Source organism: Aplosporella prunicola (assembly GCF_010093885.1).
Source record: "Aplosporella prunicola CBS 121167 unplaced genomic scaffold K452scaffold_12, whole genome shotgun sequence".
NCBI classification, from domain to species: Eukaryota; Fungi; Ascomycota; class Dothideomycetes; order Botryosphaeriales; family Aplosporellaceae; genus Aplosporella; species Aplosporella prunicola.
This window is the reverse complement of record NW_022983540.1, coordinates 449,309-466,910: the sequence shown is the minus strand read 5'-3', so window position 1 is coordinate 466,910 and position 17,602 is coordinate 449,309. Positions and strand designations below refer to the sequence as shown.

General features: G+C 56.2%; 5 protein-coding genes across 5 annotated transcripts; 2 read left to right on the top strand and 3 right to left on the bottom strand.

The window, feature by feature from the left end:
- Window positions 1–528: 528 nt before the first annotated feature.
- Window positions 529–2,798, bottom strand: K452DRAFT_199692 (uncharacterized protein; the record flags this gene model as incomplete). Its single annotated transcript, XM_033536010.1, has 2 exons — window positions 529–696; window positions 750–2,798. Coding segments are annotated over 2 exons (2,217 nt in total), but the record flags the coding sequence as incomplete, so codon positions are not given.
- A 428-nt stretch (window positions 2,799–3,226) lies between these two features.
- K452DRAFT_318393 (uncharacterized protein) lies at window positions 3,227–8,247 on the top strand (the record flags this gene model as incomplete). The annotated part of the gene is made up of 4 exons (XM_033544151.1): window positions 3,227–3,677; window positions 4,071–4,662; window positions 4,725–4,890; window positions 4,945–8,247. The coding sequence occupies 4 exons, from the start codon at window positions 3,227–3,229 to the stop codon at window positions 8,077–8,079; spliced, it is 4,344 nt and encodes a 1,447-aa protein (XP_033397797.1). The 3' UTR covers window positions 8,080–8,247.
- Window positions 8,248–8,861: 614 nt separating this feature from the next.
- K452DRAFT_326613 (uncharacterized protein) lies at window positions 8,862–10,023 on the bottom strand (the record flags this gene model as incomplete). Its single annotated transcript, XM_033544859.1, has 6 exons — window positions 8,862–8,907; window positions 8,967–9,229; window positions 9,290–9,307; window positions 9,366–9,591; window positions 9,738–9,921; window positions 9,975–10,023. 6 exons carry the CDS (start codon window positions 10,021–10,023, stop codon window positions 8,862–8,864), a joined length of 786 nt encoding a protein of 261 aa, XP_033397796.1.
- A 668-nt stretch (window positions 10,024–10,691) lies between these two features.
- K452DRAFT_298085 (uncharacterized protein) lies at window positions 10,692–15,438 on the bottom strand (the record flags this gene model as incomplete). The annotated part of the gene is made up of 4 exons (XM_033542086.1): window positions 10,692–11,828; window positions 11,880–15,000; window positions 15,084–15,227; window positions 15,383–15,438. The coding sequence occupies 4 exons, from the start codon at window positions 15,436–15,438 to the stop codon at window positions 10,692–10,694; spliced, it is 4,458 nt and encodes a 1,485-aa protein (XP_033397795.1).
- Window positions 15,439–15,750: 312 nt separating this feature from the next.
- K452DRAFT_358543 (uncharacterized protein) lies at window positions 15,751–17,597 on the top strand. Its single transcript, XM_033546205.1, has 2 exons — window positions 15,751–16,648; window positions 16,701–17,597. The coding sequence occupies exons 1-2, from the start codon at window positions 15,770–15,772 to the stop codon at window positions 17,313–17,315; spliced, it is 1,494 nt and encodes a 497-aa protein (XP_033397794.1). The 5' UTR covers window positions 15,751–15,769; the 3' UTR covers window positions 17,316–17,597.
- The last annotated feature ends 5 nt before the right edge of the window (window positions 17,598–17,602 follow it).

Here is a 17,602-nt window from a genome sequence, read left to right as displayed (position 1 = left end):
GAAAAGGCAGGCTTGGCCATCCATCCATCCGTTCATCCATCTCAACCAACTCCCTAGGCAAGGCAAGGCAAGGCAAGGCAAGGCAAGGCAAGGCGTGAAAAGGGTGCTGTTTCTTCTGCTTGTTGCTTCTTGTTTCTTGTTCTTTTTGTAGATTGTTCTTCGTCTTCTTCTTGTGAATGGAGCGCTCTCTTGTTGTTGTTGTGTTGCGGGTGGCTCTCTAGGCAATCAACCGAACGATCGACTAACCAACCAATCAATCGATCAAAGGCAACTCGACTCGGTCCTCATCCCCAGTCTCAAACCTCCTCTCCTCTCCTCCCTTTCTGCCTCATCCACTCACATACACACTCACTCACTCACTCGCCCACTCACTCGCCCACTCACTCGCCCACTCACTCGCTCAGTTCAGCGTGTATCCAAGCAAAACAAGAAAACGGAAGCCAAGGCAAACAACGCCTCACTTCCACCCTCTCCACTGCACTCCACTGCACTCCACTGCACTGCACCAACGGAACGCACATGCCTACTCTACTTGTCGTCGCAGTAGCCGGGCGTCTTGACGTCGCCGCCGGCAATCCAGCTCGAGATGGTCAGTATGGTTGTGTAGGCCATGACGATGAAGCCGAAGACGCAGAGGCCGATGTCGGCGACGCGGGCGAGGGTTGTGCGCGAGACGGCTTTGAGGTGGAGCATTGGCTGGGCGGGGTTGTTAGCCGGGGGAGGGACCGGAGGGACAGAGGAAAACTTACAGGATAAATGTACACGAGCGGAATGCACGCAAAGCTGCCCACGAGCGCGACAAACTTGTCCAGCTCGCCGGCGCCGGCCCACGCGATGAGGGCGCAGCAGATGACCATGCAGAAGCGGAAGATGTTCTTCTTCCACTTGACGTACGGGTTGAACTTGCCCGTGCGGCTGAACAGCTGCTGCGACGAGATTTCAATGGCCGGGAAGATCTGCAGCGGCGTCGACAGCAGAATCGCCAGCGAGTAGATGAACTGCACACCGTTGACAAACTTGTTGTCCTGCGGCATGTTGAGGATGACGACCGTCTTGGTCTTGGACCCGTACGCCGCGTACCCCAGAGCGCCCGACGTCACGAAAATCACCGTCACCACGATCATGACCATGGCCAGCACCCGCGGGAACCGCGACGGCTCCTTCATGCTGCTCTGGATCGGGATGATCAGCCCGATGCCCTCGAACGTGAAGATGGCCGTGCCGATGAACAGCGTCCAGTCCTTGCTGTTGAACTGCACTATGTCGGCCACGCCGTGCTGGCCCGCCAGCGTGATGATGTCAAAGTAGTACAGGTAGACGAGGCCGAGCACGATGAAGGCGTCGGCCACGAGTGCCAGCTTCTGGATGTGGTTGATGTTGCGGTAGAGCGAGAGGGGCAGGAAGATGACCATTTGCATCAGAATCATCCATTTGATGTCGATGAACGTCTTGCACTTGGACACGGCCAGCACAAACGCCTGCAGGTTCTCCGACACAAACACAATGTACGCCGACGAGAAGCCTATCTGACTGATGACCAGCGACGCGTTGATCAGGTTGCGCATCCACTTGCCGTAAAGTTGGTAGCCCATGTCGCCGAACGAGGCGTGCACGTGCAACCGCGTCGTCGTCAGCAGCACGAAGCAGTAGTAGCTCAGCGCCGACACGAACAGCAGCAGCACGTTGCTGAACAGCATGCCGCCGTTGAGGAACGCGCGCGGCAGGAACAGCACGCCCGTGCCGACAAACGACTTGAGCAGCAGCATGGCCGCGCCCGACGGGCTTCCCTTGCCCTCGGTCCTCTCTTTCCGGTGCTTCCTCTTCTTCTTCGGCGTCAGCAGGGCGCTGTGCTCGCCCGGCTGCCGGCCCTCGTCATCGCTCGACTCGGCCGCGCTCTCCCCTTCATACTCGGACGAGAAGTACTCGTCGGGGCCCAGCGCCTCGTCGTCCTCCTCGAGCTCTTCACCGGCAAAGTGTCCGTACAAACTCAGGAATTCGAGGAAGTTGTTCGTGAAGACCTTGGGCTGCCTCGCCGCCGCCGCAGGGCCGCCGCGACCGCCGGTCGAAGGGCCGGGTGACGGACTGGCCGCGGTCCGCCTGATGTAGTTTCTGCGGAAGCCTCCGGGCTGCTTGATCGAGCCGATGTCCGAGGCGGGATCGTTGGGGTCGGGGCGAGGAGCGGCGAAGCTGCGACTTCTCCTATACGACCCCTTGGCCGCCGCCTCCTGCTGCTCCGTCCACCGGTAGATTTGGCGCGTAATGTCTCCGCCCTGCAGCTGCAGGCTGGAGAACTCCTCTTCCTCGTCGCGCGCCGTGGTGCTCTGCCACACGCCGTTGTTCGAGCTCCGCTTCGGCGAGCCGTAGGTGCCCCCGGCCAGGTTCGACGACGAGTTGTTCCCGCCGGGGCCGACCAGATGCCGCCGCACCACCTCGTGGTCTTCCAGGCGCCCGCCAGGGCTGCCGGCCATGGCGGCGCTGCCGGGCTGTCCGGAGCCAAAGGAGCCATAGTTGGTCCGGGGCGCCCCAAGGCCCTGCGAGACCTGGCTGACGGGCGACAAGGGCCGTTGCGGGGGCGTACCAAAGTTGGGCGGGCTGCCAGAGAAGGAACCCCGTAGGGCGTCGGCGAGAGCTGATTGCCCGGGGCCTGGCAGTGATGACTTGGCCGAGTCGCCCAGCCCGGCCAGCGGCGTGCGCGTCTCGGAGGAGGGTTGGTCGCCCGTCTGCAGCTCACGCGGCGTGGGCACCTGGCGCGACACGGGCGAGGCCAATCGGGCTATCGAGTCGTGTCGGGAGAAGGAGCCTGAGATGGGTGAGCGAGAGCGCCCCCGGGTCACCTCGGCGAAGGATCTATCGTCGCGGGTGGTTGAGTCTGGCATGGTTGGTGAATGTAAGGGCTGCTCTGCTGCGGCCTGTCGACGGGGGAAGTCAGAGAGGCACGTAGCTGGCTGCTGATGGGTTTTTGGGGAAAAGAATAAGAAGGAGGAGGCTGGCAAGTAACAAGCGCGCGAAAGAAAGCGACACGAGGTCTAGAGCAAGGCCCTCCTACGTCAGGGTCCGGGGTTGGGCGAGCGAGACAAGCAAAACGCACGCGGTGAGGCTGATCTGCGACGAGCCTCATGATTGGCGCGGCCAATACGTCAACCTTTGACATCCTTCTTCTTTTCCGCTGTCATGTTTCCTCTTCCAGCTGCCGGATGACCTTCCTCGACAATCCATCCTTCCAACCATGTCTGATCCCCCGCGCCAAGCGCCCGCCCGTTCCCGCTCCAACTTCGCCACCAAGTCCGCCTTTGACGGCGCTTCGGAGCTCAACCGCAGATGGTCGCTCCATCAAGCGACGCCATCGCCCAAGGACGAAGCTGACCACCCGCTCCTGGGGGATCATGGCCGTCGCACCGCCGGGTTCTTCTCAAACTTCGTCTCCCTCGGCTCCAAGCAGGGATCCTCCAAGGATGCCCCGTCGCAGTCGCCGAGCGGCATGCGCAGAAGACGCCATGCACGCAAGAGCAGCAAATCAAGCCACTCCAAGGCTGCTTTAGATGCAAAGCCGCAGGAAGGCTCAAAGCTGGGCACTTTTGCCGGCGTCTTTGTCCCAACTACCCTAAACGTCCTGAGCATTCTCATGTTCCTCCGCTTTGGCTTCATCCTAGGCCAGGGTGGAATTGTCGGCATGATGGGTACGTATCATGCAATGTGATTTCCTTGCTGTAATTTCCATACCTTTATTTTCCTTGCTCGTGCTTGACTTGTAGGCTACCGCACATGTTGAATGAGACAATTCTCCGAAAAGCCATCCGTCGCTTCAAATAAACCATCTGTCATCCACGAGTAACCACAAACGGAGTGGGCAACCTTCTGGTGCAACAGTCAGCGTCGGACAATCAAACATGTGCTTCTGCGGGCCTGTGACCCTCCTCCAAGAAAAATCAGAGTCGCGACTTGTCTGTCTCAATGTGTTCGGTAGCCTACCCTAGCAGTATTTCTCGTCCTAGTCAATTGATACTTTGAGTTTTGTATCTGCGCATCTCACTTTTGCCCCGAAACGGTCATACTGACATGGCTTTACCCAGGCATGCTCATCGCTTGCTATGCAATCAACCTCTTGACGACCATGTCCATTTCGGCCATTGCCACTAATGGCACGGTTCGCGGTGGTGGTGCTTATTATCTCATCTCTCGGAGCTTGGGTCCCGAGTTTGGCGGTTCCATTGGTATCGTCTTCTATCTTGGCTTTGTATTCAATACCGGCATGAACGCCGTGGGTTTAATCGACTGCTTCATTGAGAACTTTGGCTCCGACTCCGGCAACTGGTACCACTGGATGCCCCAGGGGTTCTGGTGGGAGTACCTTTGGGCTACTGTCATCCTCCTCGCGTGCACAATGATTTGCTTGGCTGGAAGCGGCATTTTCTCCCGGTGCAGCAACGGTCTCCTTGTCGTGCTGCTTGTGGCTACCTTTAGCATACCTTTCTCGGCACTGCTCCAGCGCCCCTTTGCCAGTCCAAAGCTGGGGATAGAGTTTACCGGTGTGAGCTGGGAGACCTTCAAGGGGAACTTGATGCCCAGGTTTACAAAGGGCGCTGCCGGAAGCGACTTGAAAGGGCGAGAGACCTGGCAAGATCTTTTTGGAATTTTGTTTCCGGCAACCGGTGGCATATTTGCGTTAGTATTTTCCGCTGTTTGACCTGCGATATTGTCTACCGCTGACTTCAGGTTCAAACTAGCGGCGCTTCCATGTCTGGAGATTTGAAGCATCCAAGCAAGGCCATCCCGAAAGGTACACTGTACGGACTAGGGCTTACCTTTATTTCCTACACCGTTGTGGCACTGGCAATGGCTGCGAGCATAACTAGAGGATCATTCCACCGCAACACTAATGTCATCCAGCTGGTAAGCAGCCTTCCTTCATTAAGAACACTGCATTTTCCACTTACGCACCCCTAGGTGAACTTATCCGAGGTCGTCGTCTTGATGGGAGAGTTTGCGACCTCCTTCTTTTCAACTTTGATGGGAGTCATCGGCTCTGCAAAACTCTTGCAAGCACTTGCCCGGGACAAGGTGGTTCCTGGTCTGTCCATCTTTGGCCAGGGCACCAAGGGCGCCGACGAACCAATCTACGCCATCTTTGTGACCTATGCCGTGGCGCAGCTGGTGATGTTATCGAACATCAACCAAATCGCCTCCTTCGTTACAATGACCTATCTCATGACGTTTCTAATCACAAACCTCGCCTGCTTCTTACTCAAGGTCAGCTCAGCTCCGAACTTTCGCCCATCATTTCACTACTTCAACTGGTTCACTGCAGCTGTCGGTGCGGTTGTCAGCGGGGCGACCATGTTCTTTGTGGATGAGCTTTACGCATCGGCTTGTGTCGCTCTTCTCATCCTCATCTTCCTCATAATCCACTACACGACCCCTCCCAAGCTATGGGGAGACGTCAGCCAGAGTTTGATCTACCATCAAGTCCGGAAATACCTCCTACGCCTCCGTGGAGAGCATGTCAAATTCTGGCGGCCGCAAATCCTACTCTTCATCAACGACCCGCGCCGCCAGTTCAAGCTCATCCAGTTCTGTAACTCATTGAAAAAAGGCGCCTTGTTCATCATAGGCCATGTCATTGTCACTCAGGATTTTGCTGGGGCAGTGCCCGAGGCCAAACGCCAGCAAACTGCCTGGACCAAGTATATCGACTTTTCCAAGATCAAGGCCTTTATAAACATTGCTATCTCCCCCGGTATTGAGTGGGGTACCCGGAACGTGGTACTTAGTGCAGGGCTGGGTGGTATGCGACCAAATATCGTCGTAATGGGTTTCTACAACTTGAATGAGCTGCGAACTAGCTATCCGCTAATAGACGTCCCTTCGCCCCAACCGTCTCGTCCAGCTACGTCGAGTGGAACGCCCGAAGAACAAGGACCAAAGGACAAAGGTAAAAGCAAAAAGAAGCCGACTCAGGAAGACAAACTCAAGGGCCAGCTGCCGACGGATGCCATACGAAAGGAGAGCGCGGTAAACCCGCAAAGCTACGTGACCATTTTGGAAGACCTTTTGCTCCGCTTGCAAGTCAATGTCGCCATCGCCAAAGGCTTCCAGGATCTTGAATTTCCGGCTCCGAAACCAACTGCGCTGGAAAAGGGCCTCGCCGCGTTGCGCTTCTGGGAGACCGAGGAGAAAGAAAACACGAAGAGGTACATTGATCTCTGGCCGATCCAGATGTCTGCTGAGATAGCCGCGGGCACCGACGACCACAGCTCTCGTAGAAACGTTACCACAACCAACTTCGACACGTACACACTCATCCTTCAGCTCGGGTGCATCCTTAACACGGTCCCGTCTTGGAAACGCGCCTACCGGCTCCGCGTCGCCGTTTTCGTAGAGTACGAATCCGACGTTGAAGAAGAGCGCGGGCGCGTGACGGCTCTGCTCAGCAACCTCCGCATCCAAGCCGAAGTGCTCGTCTTCTGGCTTGCGTCGGGCGACCTCAAGACGTACGAGATCATCATCAACGCCAACACGGATGAGTGCAACAAGGAAGCCCTCAAGGACGTAAACGAAGCGCTCGAAGATGAGGAGTGGTGGGACGACGTGCAGAAGCTCCGGGGCCGGCAAGATAGCGTCAGCGCGGTGCAGCAGCTCGCCGAAATTGAAGGCTTGTTAGACAACGCGTCCAACTGGCCTAGCACGGCGTTCCAGCACGGGCGGGGACAGCAGCTGTCCGAGAGCCGCGAGAAGCGTTTCGCTGACTTGCGCAAGATGTTGCGCACCTCACGGCGCAAGACGTCGATGACGAGTTTGAGGCAGCTGGGTGTGAATCTGGGTATGCGGACGCACCGGCTGCCAGCTGACCTGGCGAGCGGGTACGGCAGCAGCTACAGTGATAGCGATGACGATGACGAAGAGGCCATCGAGACGGACGAGGACTCGGCTGGGTCGGTTGTCTCGGAGGGTGATGCAGATGAGTACGCCTCTAGCGACGACGAAGCGGCTCGCGCGCCTGCCAGGCGCGCACGCAGCTTGAGTGCGAGCGAGGCCGCGCCGCCGGCTGCTGGCGCTGCTGCCGCAGCGAAGAAGTCCGTCCTCAGGCGCATCACGAACGTGCTGAATCCCATCACTGCGGCGTCCAGCGCCCATGGGTCAAAATCAACTGACGCGCTTCCATCCACGGCAATCCCGCCAGTGGAATCAAGCCCACACCTCTCGCCTTCGTCTTCACCTGTCTCAGCACCAGCGGCTGGAGCTGGCACCGGTGCAAGGAAAAGCAGCGTGTCCCCTTCGCCCCTGCGGCACCAGCTGGACCAACAGAAACAGCAACCGAAGAACCAAGACCAACAGCACCAGCCGCACCAGCTCCCCACCCGGCCGCCCGTCATGCGCCACCAGTCGCTCCCGAAATTCACATCCAAGCCCGTGCCGCGCACGCGCGTCGCCGCCGACGACGGCCCAGGCCCGAGCATCATGTTCGCCGACGCCGAGCACCCGGGCGGGAGTCCGCAGCGGGAGACGCCTTCGGGCCAACAGCAGGGCCAGGGCCAACAAGCCGAGCCCAAAGAGTCGATCTATACGCGCTCCGGTGGTGGTGCTGGCGCTGGCGGGCAAGCGACGGGCTTCCCCGCCGCGCAGGCCGTGCCGCTCTCGTTCAACGATTTGCCCTGCCGCGCCCAGCATCTTATCCTGAACGAGCTGATGCGCGGCGTCAGTCGCGGGACGATCAGGGACGATGGCAGCGGGTCGCGTGCTACGTCGGCGGCTTCGACGCCTGCGGAAACGCGCGCTGGTAGCCCTGCTCGGGGTGGCAGAGCCGCCGCCGAAGCCGAAACCGGAGCTGGAGCTGGAGTAAGTGGTAGGGGTGAGAACGAGAGTGGACGAGAGGCAGGAGCAGAGGCAGAGGGAGCAGAAGGTGCCAGCGGCGACGGCGACACAGCAGTCATACTGACGACGCTGCCCAGTCCCGTCGAAGGCACCTGCGCCGACGAGGCCGACAGCGTGCGCTACCTCGCCGACCTAGAGGTGCTGTGCCAGGACCTGCCGCCCGTGCTGCTGGTGCACAGCAACAGCCTGACTGTGACGACAAATCTATGAGCGAGGGACGGAGAGTTTACTGTCATAGATGAGGCCGGCGAGAAAGGGAATGGGAGGTGGAGGTTTTGTATTGGTAATTAAGCATAGCATAGGTATCTGGGAGACACGGGTAGTGTCTCGCTCGTCGTGTATTGCGGAGTGGGTTTCAATTAGTTAATTAAATGCCCTTTTCGGGCTGTGGTTCACGTCTTCTTGCCCTAGTCAGCCAACCTCGCCATGCCCTTTGTCTCTGTTAAGCCTGTCCAGGTCGTTTAGATATCGTTTCAGCTTCGTTAACTTGGTTTGTTTCCAGGGGTTGTCAGTCGTGTTTGGATGTAGGACTCTGATAATTTGACCGTTCCATGTGATGATATAGCGAAGTGTATATAATTAAATCTGTACTCATATATATTTTTGATTTTCATACCTTTATAAGTAAATTTATACCATTCGATCTATTTTATTTTTATATCCTGATAATATAATAATGTAGTTATAGATATTTGTGCCTTCGTTATATATAGTATCCTGTCACCTTTACGTGGTTACCTAGCATCTACTAACCGTAGCGGATTAGTTTCTTATTAACTGTATAAGAAGTACTTTGTGGGTACAGTGAATTTCATTTGATATGCAGTTGAAGCTATGACACTACGCCCGATAGTCGCTAGGTAAACGTATGTACTTTATATTCACCGACATATATGTTCAACAGTCAAGACTTGAATGCCTATTTGATTGCCCAATCTTTTCAATAATCCAACCATTTCGAACCTGAAACCATTGAAGACAAACACATCATTTCACTGGCCCACGCCTCCAAGAAACACAACTAACACGGCACAATATCTAGCACGGCATCAGTTACCCAGCATCCCGAACCAAAACCCGTAGTGCAGAACACTTACGCTGAAGTCGCTGCCAGGACCTCGGACCTTTTTGCGTTTGAGAAGATAGAGGTGCAAACGGAGAAGATGAGAGTGGAAAGGAAGATTATCCCAATGCAAGCGCCGTAGGCTTTGTTTCCGCCAATGTAGATTACCATAACGTAGCAGATGGAGATCGGGAGGACGAGGAGTATTGAAACCAGTAGCGCGATGATTGCAGTAGCGGTTCTTTGTATCCGACTACGATTGTAGTATATCATGTCAATGGATTTGGCTCGGTCAACCTGTAGAGATGTATGTATCAGGCATTGTTACGCATGGTAATACGGATATGGATCACATACGGTTGTTTGAAATATATCCTATGTGTTGGTACCAGTGATTAGAGGGAATCTATATTAGTTTAAGGAGGGTGCTTACCGTCAAAAATCTACGGTCAAGCGCCGTGACAGATCTCTCAATCATTCTTTCCATCCAATCGGGTTCTTTGGCTGGCCTCAAGGCGACTAGGTCTTCAGATGAATTGACCCATAAACTTTCTCTTCGAACTATTGGCGCCTCGTTACGATTGAAATTGACAACGCTCCGATGGTCTTGTTTTGTCGGTCGTTTAAAGCACTGCATTTTGCTGCGATCAGCAAACTTGCTGTATCAGGTTGTTAAGATAAAACCAATCATTGTTTGTTCAGTTTTTTGAGCAAACTTACAATATTCTCGAAAGCTCACCTCTAGCTGCTCAAACAGCTCCTTCCGCTCCTCTGAAATATTCTCCATATCAGCTGTTCGAAGTACCTCGGGGTTTCATGTCCCTCGAAAGAGTCCAGGAAGTTGAGATGTCGTTCCAGCTTCATCAGCTTGGCTTGTTTCTCCAAGAGCAGTCGCGTTTGGATGTATCCAAATCTTCGGAACATCATGAATTGTTCATCGCTGTTAATAAAAGCAGCAAGTCGTGGGTAGCCACTTTGGCGCTGGTTTACTTTGTGAAATCAGAAAAGCGTCCCATTGAGTATTGACTTCGACCAATCTTACGCTCAATCACTTCAACATTGTTATATGTGAACCCAGTGGCGGACGCCATGATAGCTACCCTTCAAGTAAACGAGGTTGGTTTGTAGGCTGTTGGCTCTACAGTGTAGATGCGAATGTTGATTCAGCGAAGAAGGCTGAGAGTCAGCATTTTATATAGGTATCTGCGCCAGCCTTGTACAACAGGCTGCATCCAACCAAATTAGGGCATCTGGCCTAACCAATCCGACCACGACGATAAATCGACGTGCGTCTCCTCCACTTTCCCAAGTCCTATCGTACAGCCATACCTGCTGAGAAGTTAATTGCTCAGAAGGACAGCACGCTTTATCACGGAACCATCACAACACCATCGACCAGACAAGCAACAGCACAGGCATCAAACCTCCTCTTACATATAGCTCAGCCAAAAGGCTCCCTCATTACATTCCATTCAAACGCCCCGGAAAGTCTAGTAGTAGAGCTTACAACCGTATACTACCCTAATCCCCCCCCACCTATCGCTTACCTATCCACTCATCCATCTCCATGCGACGCTTAAAACGCTGCCGCCTACCTAGAACGCCTGGCATCTTCAACAACATGTAACTGACTGGCCGATTGACTGCGACTGGCAGCATCGCTCGCGAACGCTTCAAGAAAACTCAATAATGCATGACTAAAGACAAGAGATGGATCTTGGTAGTTAGCTAGTAGCTAGACACAGGGATGAAATTCAGCTCAGTGACCATTGCCACCGTTTTGCTGCCCCTGTTGGCCCTGGCCCTGGCCCTGGCCCTGGCTCCCGTTTTGCTGCTGCTGTCCCTGGTTCTGACCATGGGCCGATGAGGCCCTTGGACTCCCATGCTGGCCTTGGTGGCTCTGCTGCGAATGCGACGGCTGCATCGGCGTTGCGCTCCTGCTGCTGTCCAACTGTGCGCTGCCCATGTTCGGACTGCCTTGCTGGCCCGGCTGTGTCCGCTGCTGCATCATGTGCTGTCGCATCTGCTGTTGGTACGACTGGCCCGAGGGGCTCGCGCTGCCTGCGTTTGAGCTAGCCAGGCCCGTGTGCTGCTGGTAAGGCGACGAGGCCGCACCCAGCTGGTGGTTTCCGTGCTGGTTGTGCGCGGCGTTCGCGGCTGCTTGTCCTGCCGCCGTCGCTCCAGCTGCCGCATTTAGTGCGTTTTGTCGTGCCGATGCCATCTTCTGCGCCATACGTTCAGACGCGAGGCGAGATGCGTCTTGCTGCGATAAATGAGGATTCGAAAGCTGGATTTCGTGAGTCAGGTTCGTAATGTGTGGGACATGGCCCGAAGAGAGGGCTTGAGGCTGCGGAGTGCCTTGGGAGGATGGGTTGCTCGTCATACGCGGTGAGGCCGCCGAGCCTTGCATGCCGTTCATTGGACTGGTAGCATGGGCACCATTGACCTTAGGGCCGCTTTGACCCACGCCGGTGTTGAGCATGGCAGGCGATTGTATGTTATTGCCTCCCATTTGCATACCTGACATGCCATTTGCACGGTTCATTTGTTGTTGGTGCTGAAGAGCGTACGCTTGCGCTTGCTGTTGGCTCAAGTTCCGCTGTTGCATTGCCATACGCATGTCCTGTGGTTGTGATCGCTGGCCTTGCATATTCATTTGCATCTGTTGCGGCATGCCCATGACAGGTAATCCGTTGGTGATGTTACCTTGAATGCCGACCGGTCCAGGATGAGGGCGACCCTGCATGCTCATCCCGGGATGAATCTGGCCGTTTTGCCCACCATTGATGTTGGCCCCAGGAGCGCTGGTAGGAGTGCCCATGCGCTGCTGAGCACCGCCTGGCATACCTTGTTGGCCGGGTATCCCACCACGCTGTTGCTGCTGCTGCATAACATTCTATAAAACGGATTAGCGTTGGTGGGGTAAGTGTACATGGATTATACGTACGCGTTGTGCTGCAAGAACCTGTTGCCGGTACAACTCCTGCTTCTCGTGCAACTTTTGCTCTCGATCGTGCTTTAGGCGACTGAACTCCTGAGGGGTATGCACACTGTTCCTGACAGGGGCAGGTTCATGAGCCTTACGCAGCGCGGCAGCCTTCGCGGCTTCTTGCTGCTTGTGCTGCGCCGTCTCTCGTTTCCGAGCCTGCTTTCTCATAGCATCAATGAGAGCAAGGAACCTGTTGTTCCTGCGTCGCTCGACGCGGATGGGCTGAGCAGTCCGACGCCTCGGCGTATTGAGGTTGGGACCAGAAGCCTGTGACTGTTGTGCCTGCTGCTGGGCGGCCTGGTACTGCGCAGATACCGTACGTTGCGCAGCCTCCAACCTTGCCTGGTATGTTCGGAAGTAAGGCGTTTTGGCCATCTCGCCAGGAAGACCTTCCAACTGCACCCAACGCTCAAAACACTCCCATGGAGTTCGTCGCTCCGCCCCAGATGTGAACAAGGATGACTGATCCATTGATGCCGCCACCAACGACCAGTTGAACTGGTACTCTTTGACAAGCGCACGTAGTCTCTGGTCTTCATCCCACAACCACTGCGAAGGTGCTCTGGATTCGAAGAAACTCGTTGACGGCATAGGGAATTCTGATGGAGGCCGGAAAGAGTGACTAGCGTGCAAGCGATCCCGGACATGCTTGTTTTCGGGCAAGAACAAAGCAACGTTCGTCTGTTCGGGAGGCAGTCCGACCCTCGAGACGCGGAGACCTGGTGTCGAAGCATTCGAACGCTCCGAAATTGGCCGCTTGTTGGGATAAATGTAAGAATCATCCTCTTCCTCATACTCGTACCGGCTGCGTTTCTTTGGTGGCTCTGTTGATTTTGGCACCAATTTCGCTGTAACAAGCTGTGATACAGGGACGATATCGGTTTCATTAGAAACAGGAGCCAAGACAGACGGCGAGGGGAAACCCTTTAACGTAGACTCGTATGACGGGAGTTCGTTCAGGACCCTTTCGGTAATTGGGGTGTCGTCGACCTTGGCAACGACTTCATCGTAACCAAGGGAAAATAGAGCGGCCGGAGGGTAAGACTGAGAGAAGTTCAAAGGAAGCTCGTCGTCTTCAGTGAAGGACTCGCTTTCCGTTTCGTTCGAGGTCGAATGGATAAGTTCTGGCGGTGACGGGATATCTTCTTCCATCGCACCCTTGACTACGTTATTCCGCAACTTTTGCTTGCGCGTAGCCTTAATTTGCAGCGATTTGCGCTTCTCGGGAGAGGACAAGACCCATTCAGCGCACCACTCAGCCAGGTTGCGAGCTGCCGCGCTTTTCCATCTGCGTTCCTCTCGAAAGTCTGTCCGCATCCATTTCATTTGAGCCATTAGACTGTCATGGAATGTTGGCTGTCTCGGTGGTTCAGCGCACTTCTCCATCTGTCGAAGGGACCACCGATTGGCATGCTGCAAGGTGTAGACGCGTTTGAGGATTTTGTAGTCTTGCTGTTCCCTAAGACTGGCATATTTGTTCGTTGTGGTGTAGGTCTTGGTGGCTTTGTCGAGAAGTTCTCTGGAGGATAGGAATGGACCTTGGTGCGCCTGGAAGTCAAACATGCCAATGAGGTAATCCTTGTCTGGGTCCTCGTGCGCTCCCCTGAGTGCAGCATAAGCCCGGTTAACTTGTCCCACGGTCGAGCTCAGGGCTGGTTCCTGTTTTGCGAAGACGACACCGGTGGCCTTGGACCTCTCCTTGTCCTTAGATTCTGCATCGCGTGGCCGACAAAGTACCGACTGGATCGCGGGGATCGCGGCAGTTGAACGTCTTGGAAGCGTATTGGAGCGAGCGTCATCCCCAGGTATACTTGGTTGAGGAGCCTCAGGCTTCTTCGCAGGCCCGACCTTTGACACAGCTGATTGTTCTGCATCCGCGGCGTCAGCCTCTTGCATCTCAACATCAGCCGGAGCTACATGTTCCGTTGCAGCTGCATTCGGCCGTGGTGCGGTCGTGCCATTGGTTGCCTCAACGGAGGTTTCTTTTGCTGGCGCATCTGAATCCTCCGCAACATGGCCATCCGTAAATGTTGATACAGCAGATGCCTCGGGGGTTTTTTCGTGAGCACCCGCCAAACCAACAACACCGTCTTCAGCAACCCTGTTCTCTTCAACCACCCTAGATGCTTCGGCAGTCAAATCAGAATCCTTCACTCTAGGCAAACCCTCCGCGCTCTTTATTGAATCACGCGCATGGCGGACAGCCTGTTCCTCCTCGAAACGTAGCTGAGCATCAGGCGTAGCAGCAGCGCTGTCGTGCTCGTGGTCTTCCTGACGAGTGGAACTCGAACCAGATTTCTCGCCTCCAACAGTTTGCTGATCCGCGCTCAAGAAGCTAGAACCACGGCGCGATGTCGCCTCGTCCGGACTCGTTGCGGGGGAGTGTTGTTCTGCCCGGGACGTGTTCGTGGAATGCGGACCAAAACTCGACGGCGAGGATGCGATCTCGCCATTGATTGTTTCCCCAGTGGCGGCCAAATGCTCGTCCTCTTTCTTTTCACGAAGAGCTCTACGCTCTTGAGCATGCTCGATTTCGCGAAGACGTCTTTCCTGGACCTCCTTGGGGGGCAGGTGTATGGTTCTAGCCTTATGGCCCGGCCTCGTAGTGGGCCTTTCCTGTGGTTCGGATTCGGGGAGAGCGGCGACGTCGTCGGGCAGCTTGGGCGCAGCATCTTTCGGAGCGATCGAAGGTTCGTCTTGGAGAGCCTGAGGAGCAGCGGGAGTTTGCGCCGAGGCCTGGGAGGGAACGTCTGGCTCGGGCGCGCTGACCACAGGCACGACAGGGCTTTGAGGCGGTTGCTCCTGTTCCTGTGCAGCTACATCAGGCTCTGGCTTCTCCTGCTCGGGGGCTTGCGGCGCGTCTTCCGTAGGCGTAGTTTGCTTAGGCGAAGCATGGTCGGGCGCGGGTGGTGTTGCAGTCGGTGCAGGTGCTGCTGCGGCGGGTGAATCTTGCGTATTTGACGCGGCGGCATTGTTGACGGGGGACTGGGCGTCTGCGACAGGAACGGGGGGCGGTACATGGGCGGGCTTTGCGGGCGGGGGTGGAGGGGGGAGGGTTGAGTCGCGGAAGTAGCGACCTCTGCAAACGCGCGTTTCGCGTCAGCGCGACGTGACATTGGGGGATAGGAAGAGTGGGAAGAGAAGGAGGAGGATAAGACGTACTTGGCCAAGTCGTTTTCTTCGAGGAATTGCAGCTCGTGGGCGTCGGGCGGGGCGTCGAGGGTGTTGGGGTTGGGGTCTGCTGCTAGGCTGATGGTGACGGCGTAGAGCTCGCGAAGCTTCCTCTTCCGCGATATCTCAGCGTTGCTACGGGCCGCAAGTCAGCACGACCGCAACAGCTCCACAACCACGCGCCAATAAACCAATCGGAGCGATTAGTTTTTTTCGCATCCAAGCCCTGGGCCGGGGCGCGCGAAGAGCGACCGTAAAAAGGCGGCGGAAGGCGGTGTAACGCGACTTACTGTAACTCATGGCGTTTCGCTGCTTCCGCGCTCGACCGAACGCTGTCTAGGGACATATGAAGGGCTTTCCCGACTGAGCGACATCCGTCATTCGCGGTGAGAGCCAGGGCGGAGGTATTGGGCGTTGCCGAGCAAGGTTTATTTGATGAGGCGATAGGCAGTCGGGGCAGGTGAGTACGATGCGATAGTTGCGCGCTCCTCGATCCCTGGCTGGGCGGGCGGGCGAGCCAGAGCGAGAGCGAGCGAGAGCGAGGGGAGCCCGCCATCCCGTCACTCGTCACCGCCCGCCCGCGCTAGGTCGGCAGAAAAAGTTCCCAAATGATTTCACTTTCACTTTCACTTCTACTTTCTCTTCTACACCTTACATACACTACACTATACTATACCATGGCCAAACGGAAGAGAGACACGCCTGCCGACGGCCCTGCCGCAAAGGCAAAGAAGCAATCTCCTACCACCGCCTCTACCTCCACCCTCCAAATCATCACCGGCTCCTACGAACGCGTCCTCCACGGCATCACCGCCTCCCTCGACCCCGGCGCCATTGCCGCCCCCGCCGAGGACGGCAGCGCCGTCAAATGGGCCGACACCTTCCTCTTCAACGCCCACGCCTCCGCCATCCGCTGTCTCGCCCTCTCCCCGCCCTCCGACTCGACCGACCCGCACTCGCAAAAGGTCATTCTGGCCAGCGGTAGCACCGACGAGCGCATCAACCTCTACCACCTGTCGACCGCGCCCCCGCCCATCAATGCCGGTCCCTCGATCCCCACGCTTACCGGCACCACCATCACCCAGAACCCCCGCAACAAGGAGCTCGGCGCGCTGATGCACCACTCGTCCAATGTCTCCGCCCTGCACTTCCCCAGCCGCGCGAAACTCTTCTCCGGCGCCGACGACAACACCGTTGCCATTTCGCGTACGCGCGACTGGACGGTCCTGTCTACCATCAAGGCTCCGATTCCCAAGGCCATGGGTAGGCCGAGCGGAGACACTGCTGCGCCGGGCGAGGTCCCTGCTGGTATCAACGACTTTGCGGTACACCCTAGCCAGAAGCTCATGATTAGCGTGAGCAAGGGCGAAAAGTGCATGCGGTTATGGAACGTCATGACGGGAAAGAAGGCCAGCGTGCTCAACTTTGAGCGGGACCTGCTGGCCGCGGTAGGAGAGGGCAAGTTCTCTAGCGGAGAGGGCCGCAGGCTGGAATGGAACCCTGAGGGTGACGAGTGGGTCGTCACGTTTGAGCGGGGCTTCGTCGTGTACGGCATGGTAAGCTATTCGCCCATATATACCAAAGTGTGGTAGCGCCTAACAACCACAGGACTCCAAGCCGAAAGCCCAAACCCTGCCCCGGCCCCTCACGAAAATCCACCAAGTCCACTACGTGCCCTCCCTTGGCGAAGGCAACGACGTCCTCGCCGTCTCCACCGAAGACGGCCGCATCCTCTTCTACTCCACCCAAGAAACCGTCCCCGCCGCCAAAGGCGACATCCCGAACTGCAAACTGCTGGCGCAGCTCGGCGGCGCTGCCGGCGGCGTCCTCGGCCGCATCAAGGACTTCGAGATTCTGCCCATCCCCAGCGAGAGTGACAGCGAGCTCGCCACCGCCTTCTGGATCATTACTGGCAGCAGTGACGGCTCCGTGCGTCTGTGGAAGCTGTCCACGGCAGAGCTCTCCGCCGACGATGACGCAAAGCCCGCTTCCAAGAAAAAGCAGAAGGAGAAGGAGGACGGCAATGCTGCTGCCGTCCCCGCCACCGCACAGGCAGCGAAGCAGGTCGGCGCCCTGATCGGCTGGTACCAAACAAACAACCGTATCACATGTCTCAAAGCGTTCATCATGACCGGCACGCCGGAGGATATGAGCATGGCGGAGGCGGAAGAGGAGGACAGTGCGGGTAGCAGCAGCGATGACGATGATAGCGATAGCGAGTAAAATATTTTGGATATCCGATGCTGGTTGGCGTCTAATCAGCCAGTCAATGTCTTGTTACGAGCATTATAGCGCCTTTTACTTGGATGTGAATATGACTTGGGCGCAATTTTCATCTTATTCTCCAATACCAACTTGTCAGAGTAGTATTTTGTTTTATTGCTGCGCCAGCCCAATGCACAGAAAAGGCTCATTGACGAAGTCCGCCGAATAAAGCGAAAAAAGCATTTTAAACCTACTGGAATCCAAAATGTACCGGCGTCATTTTCCTCTACCCTTTTTTTTTTTTT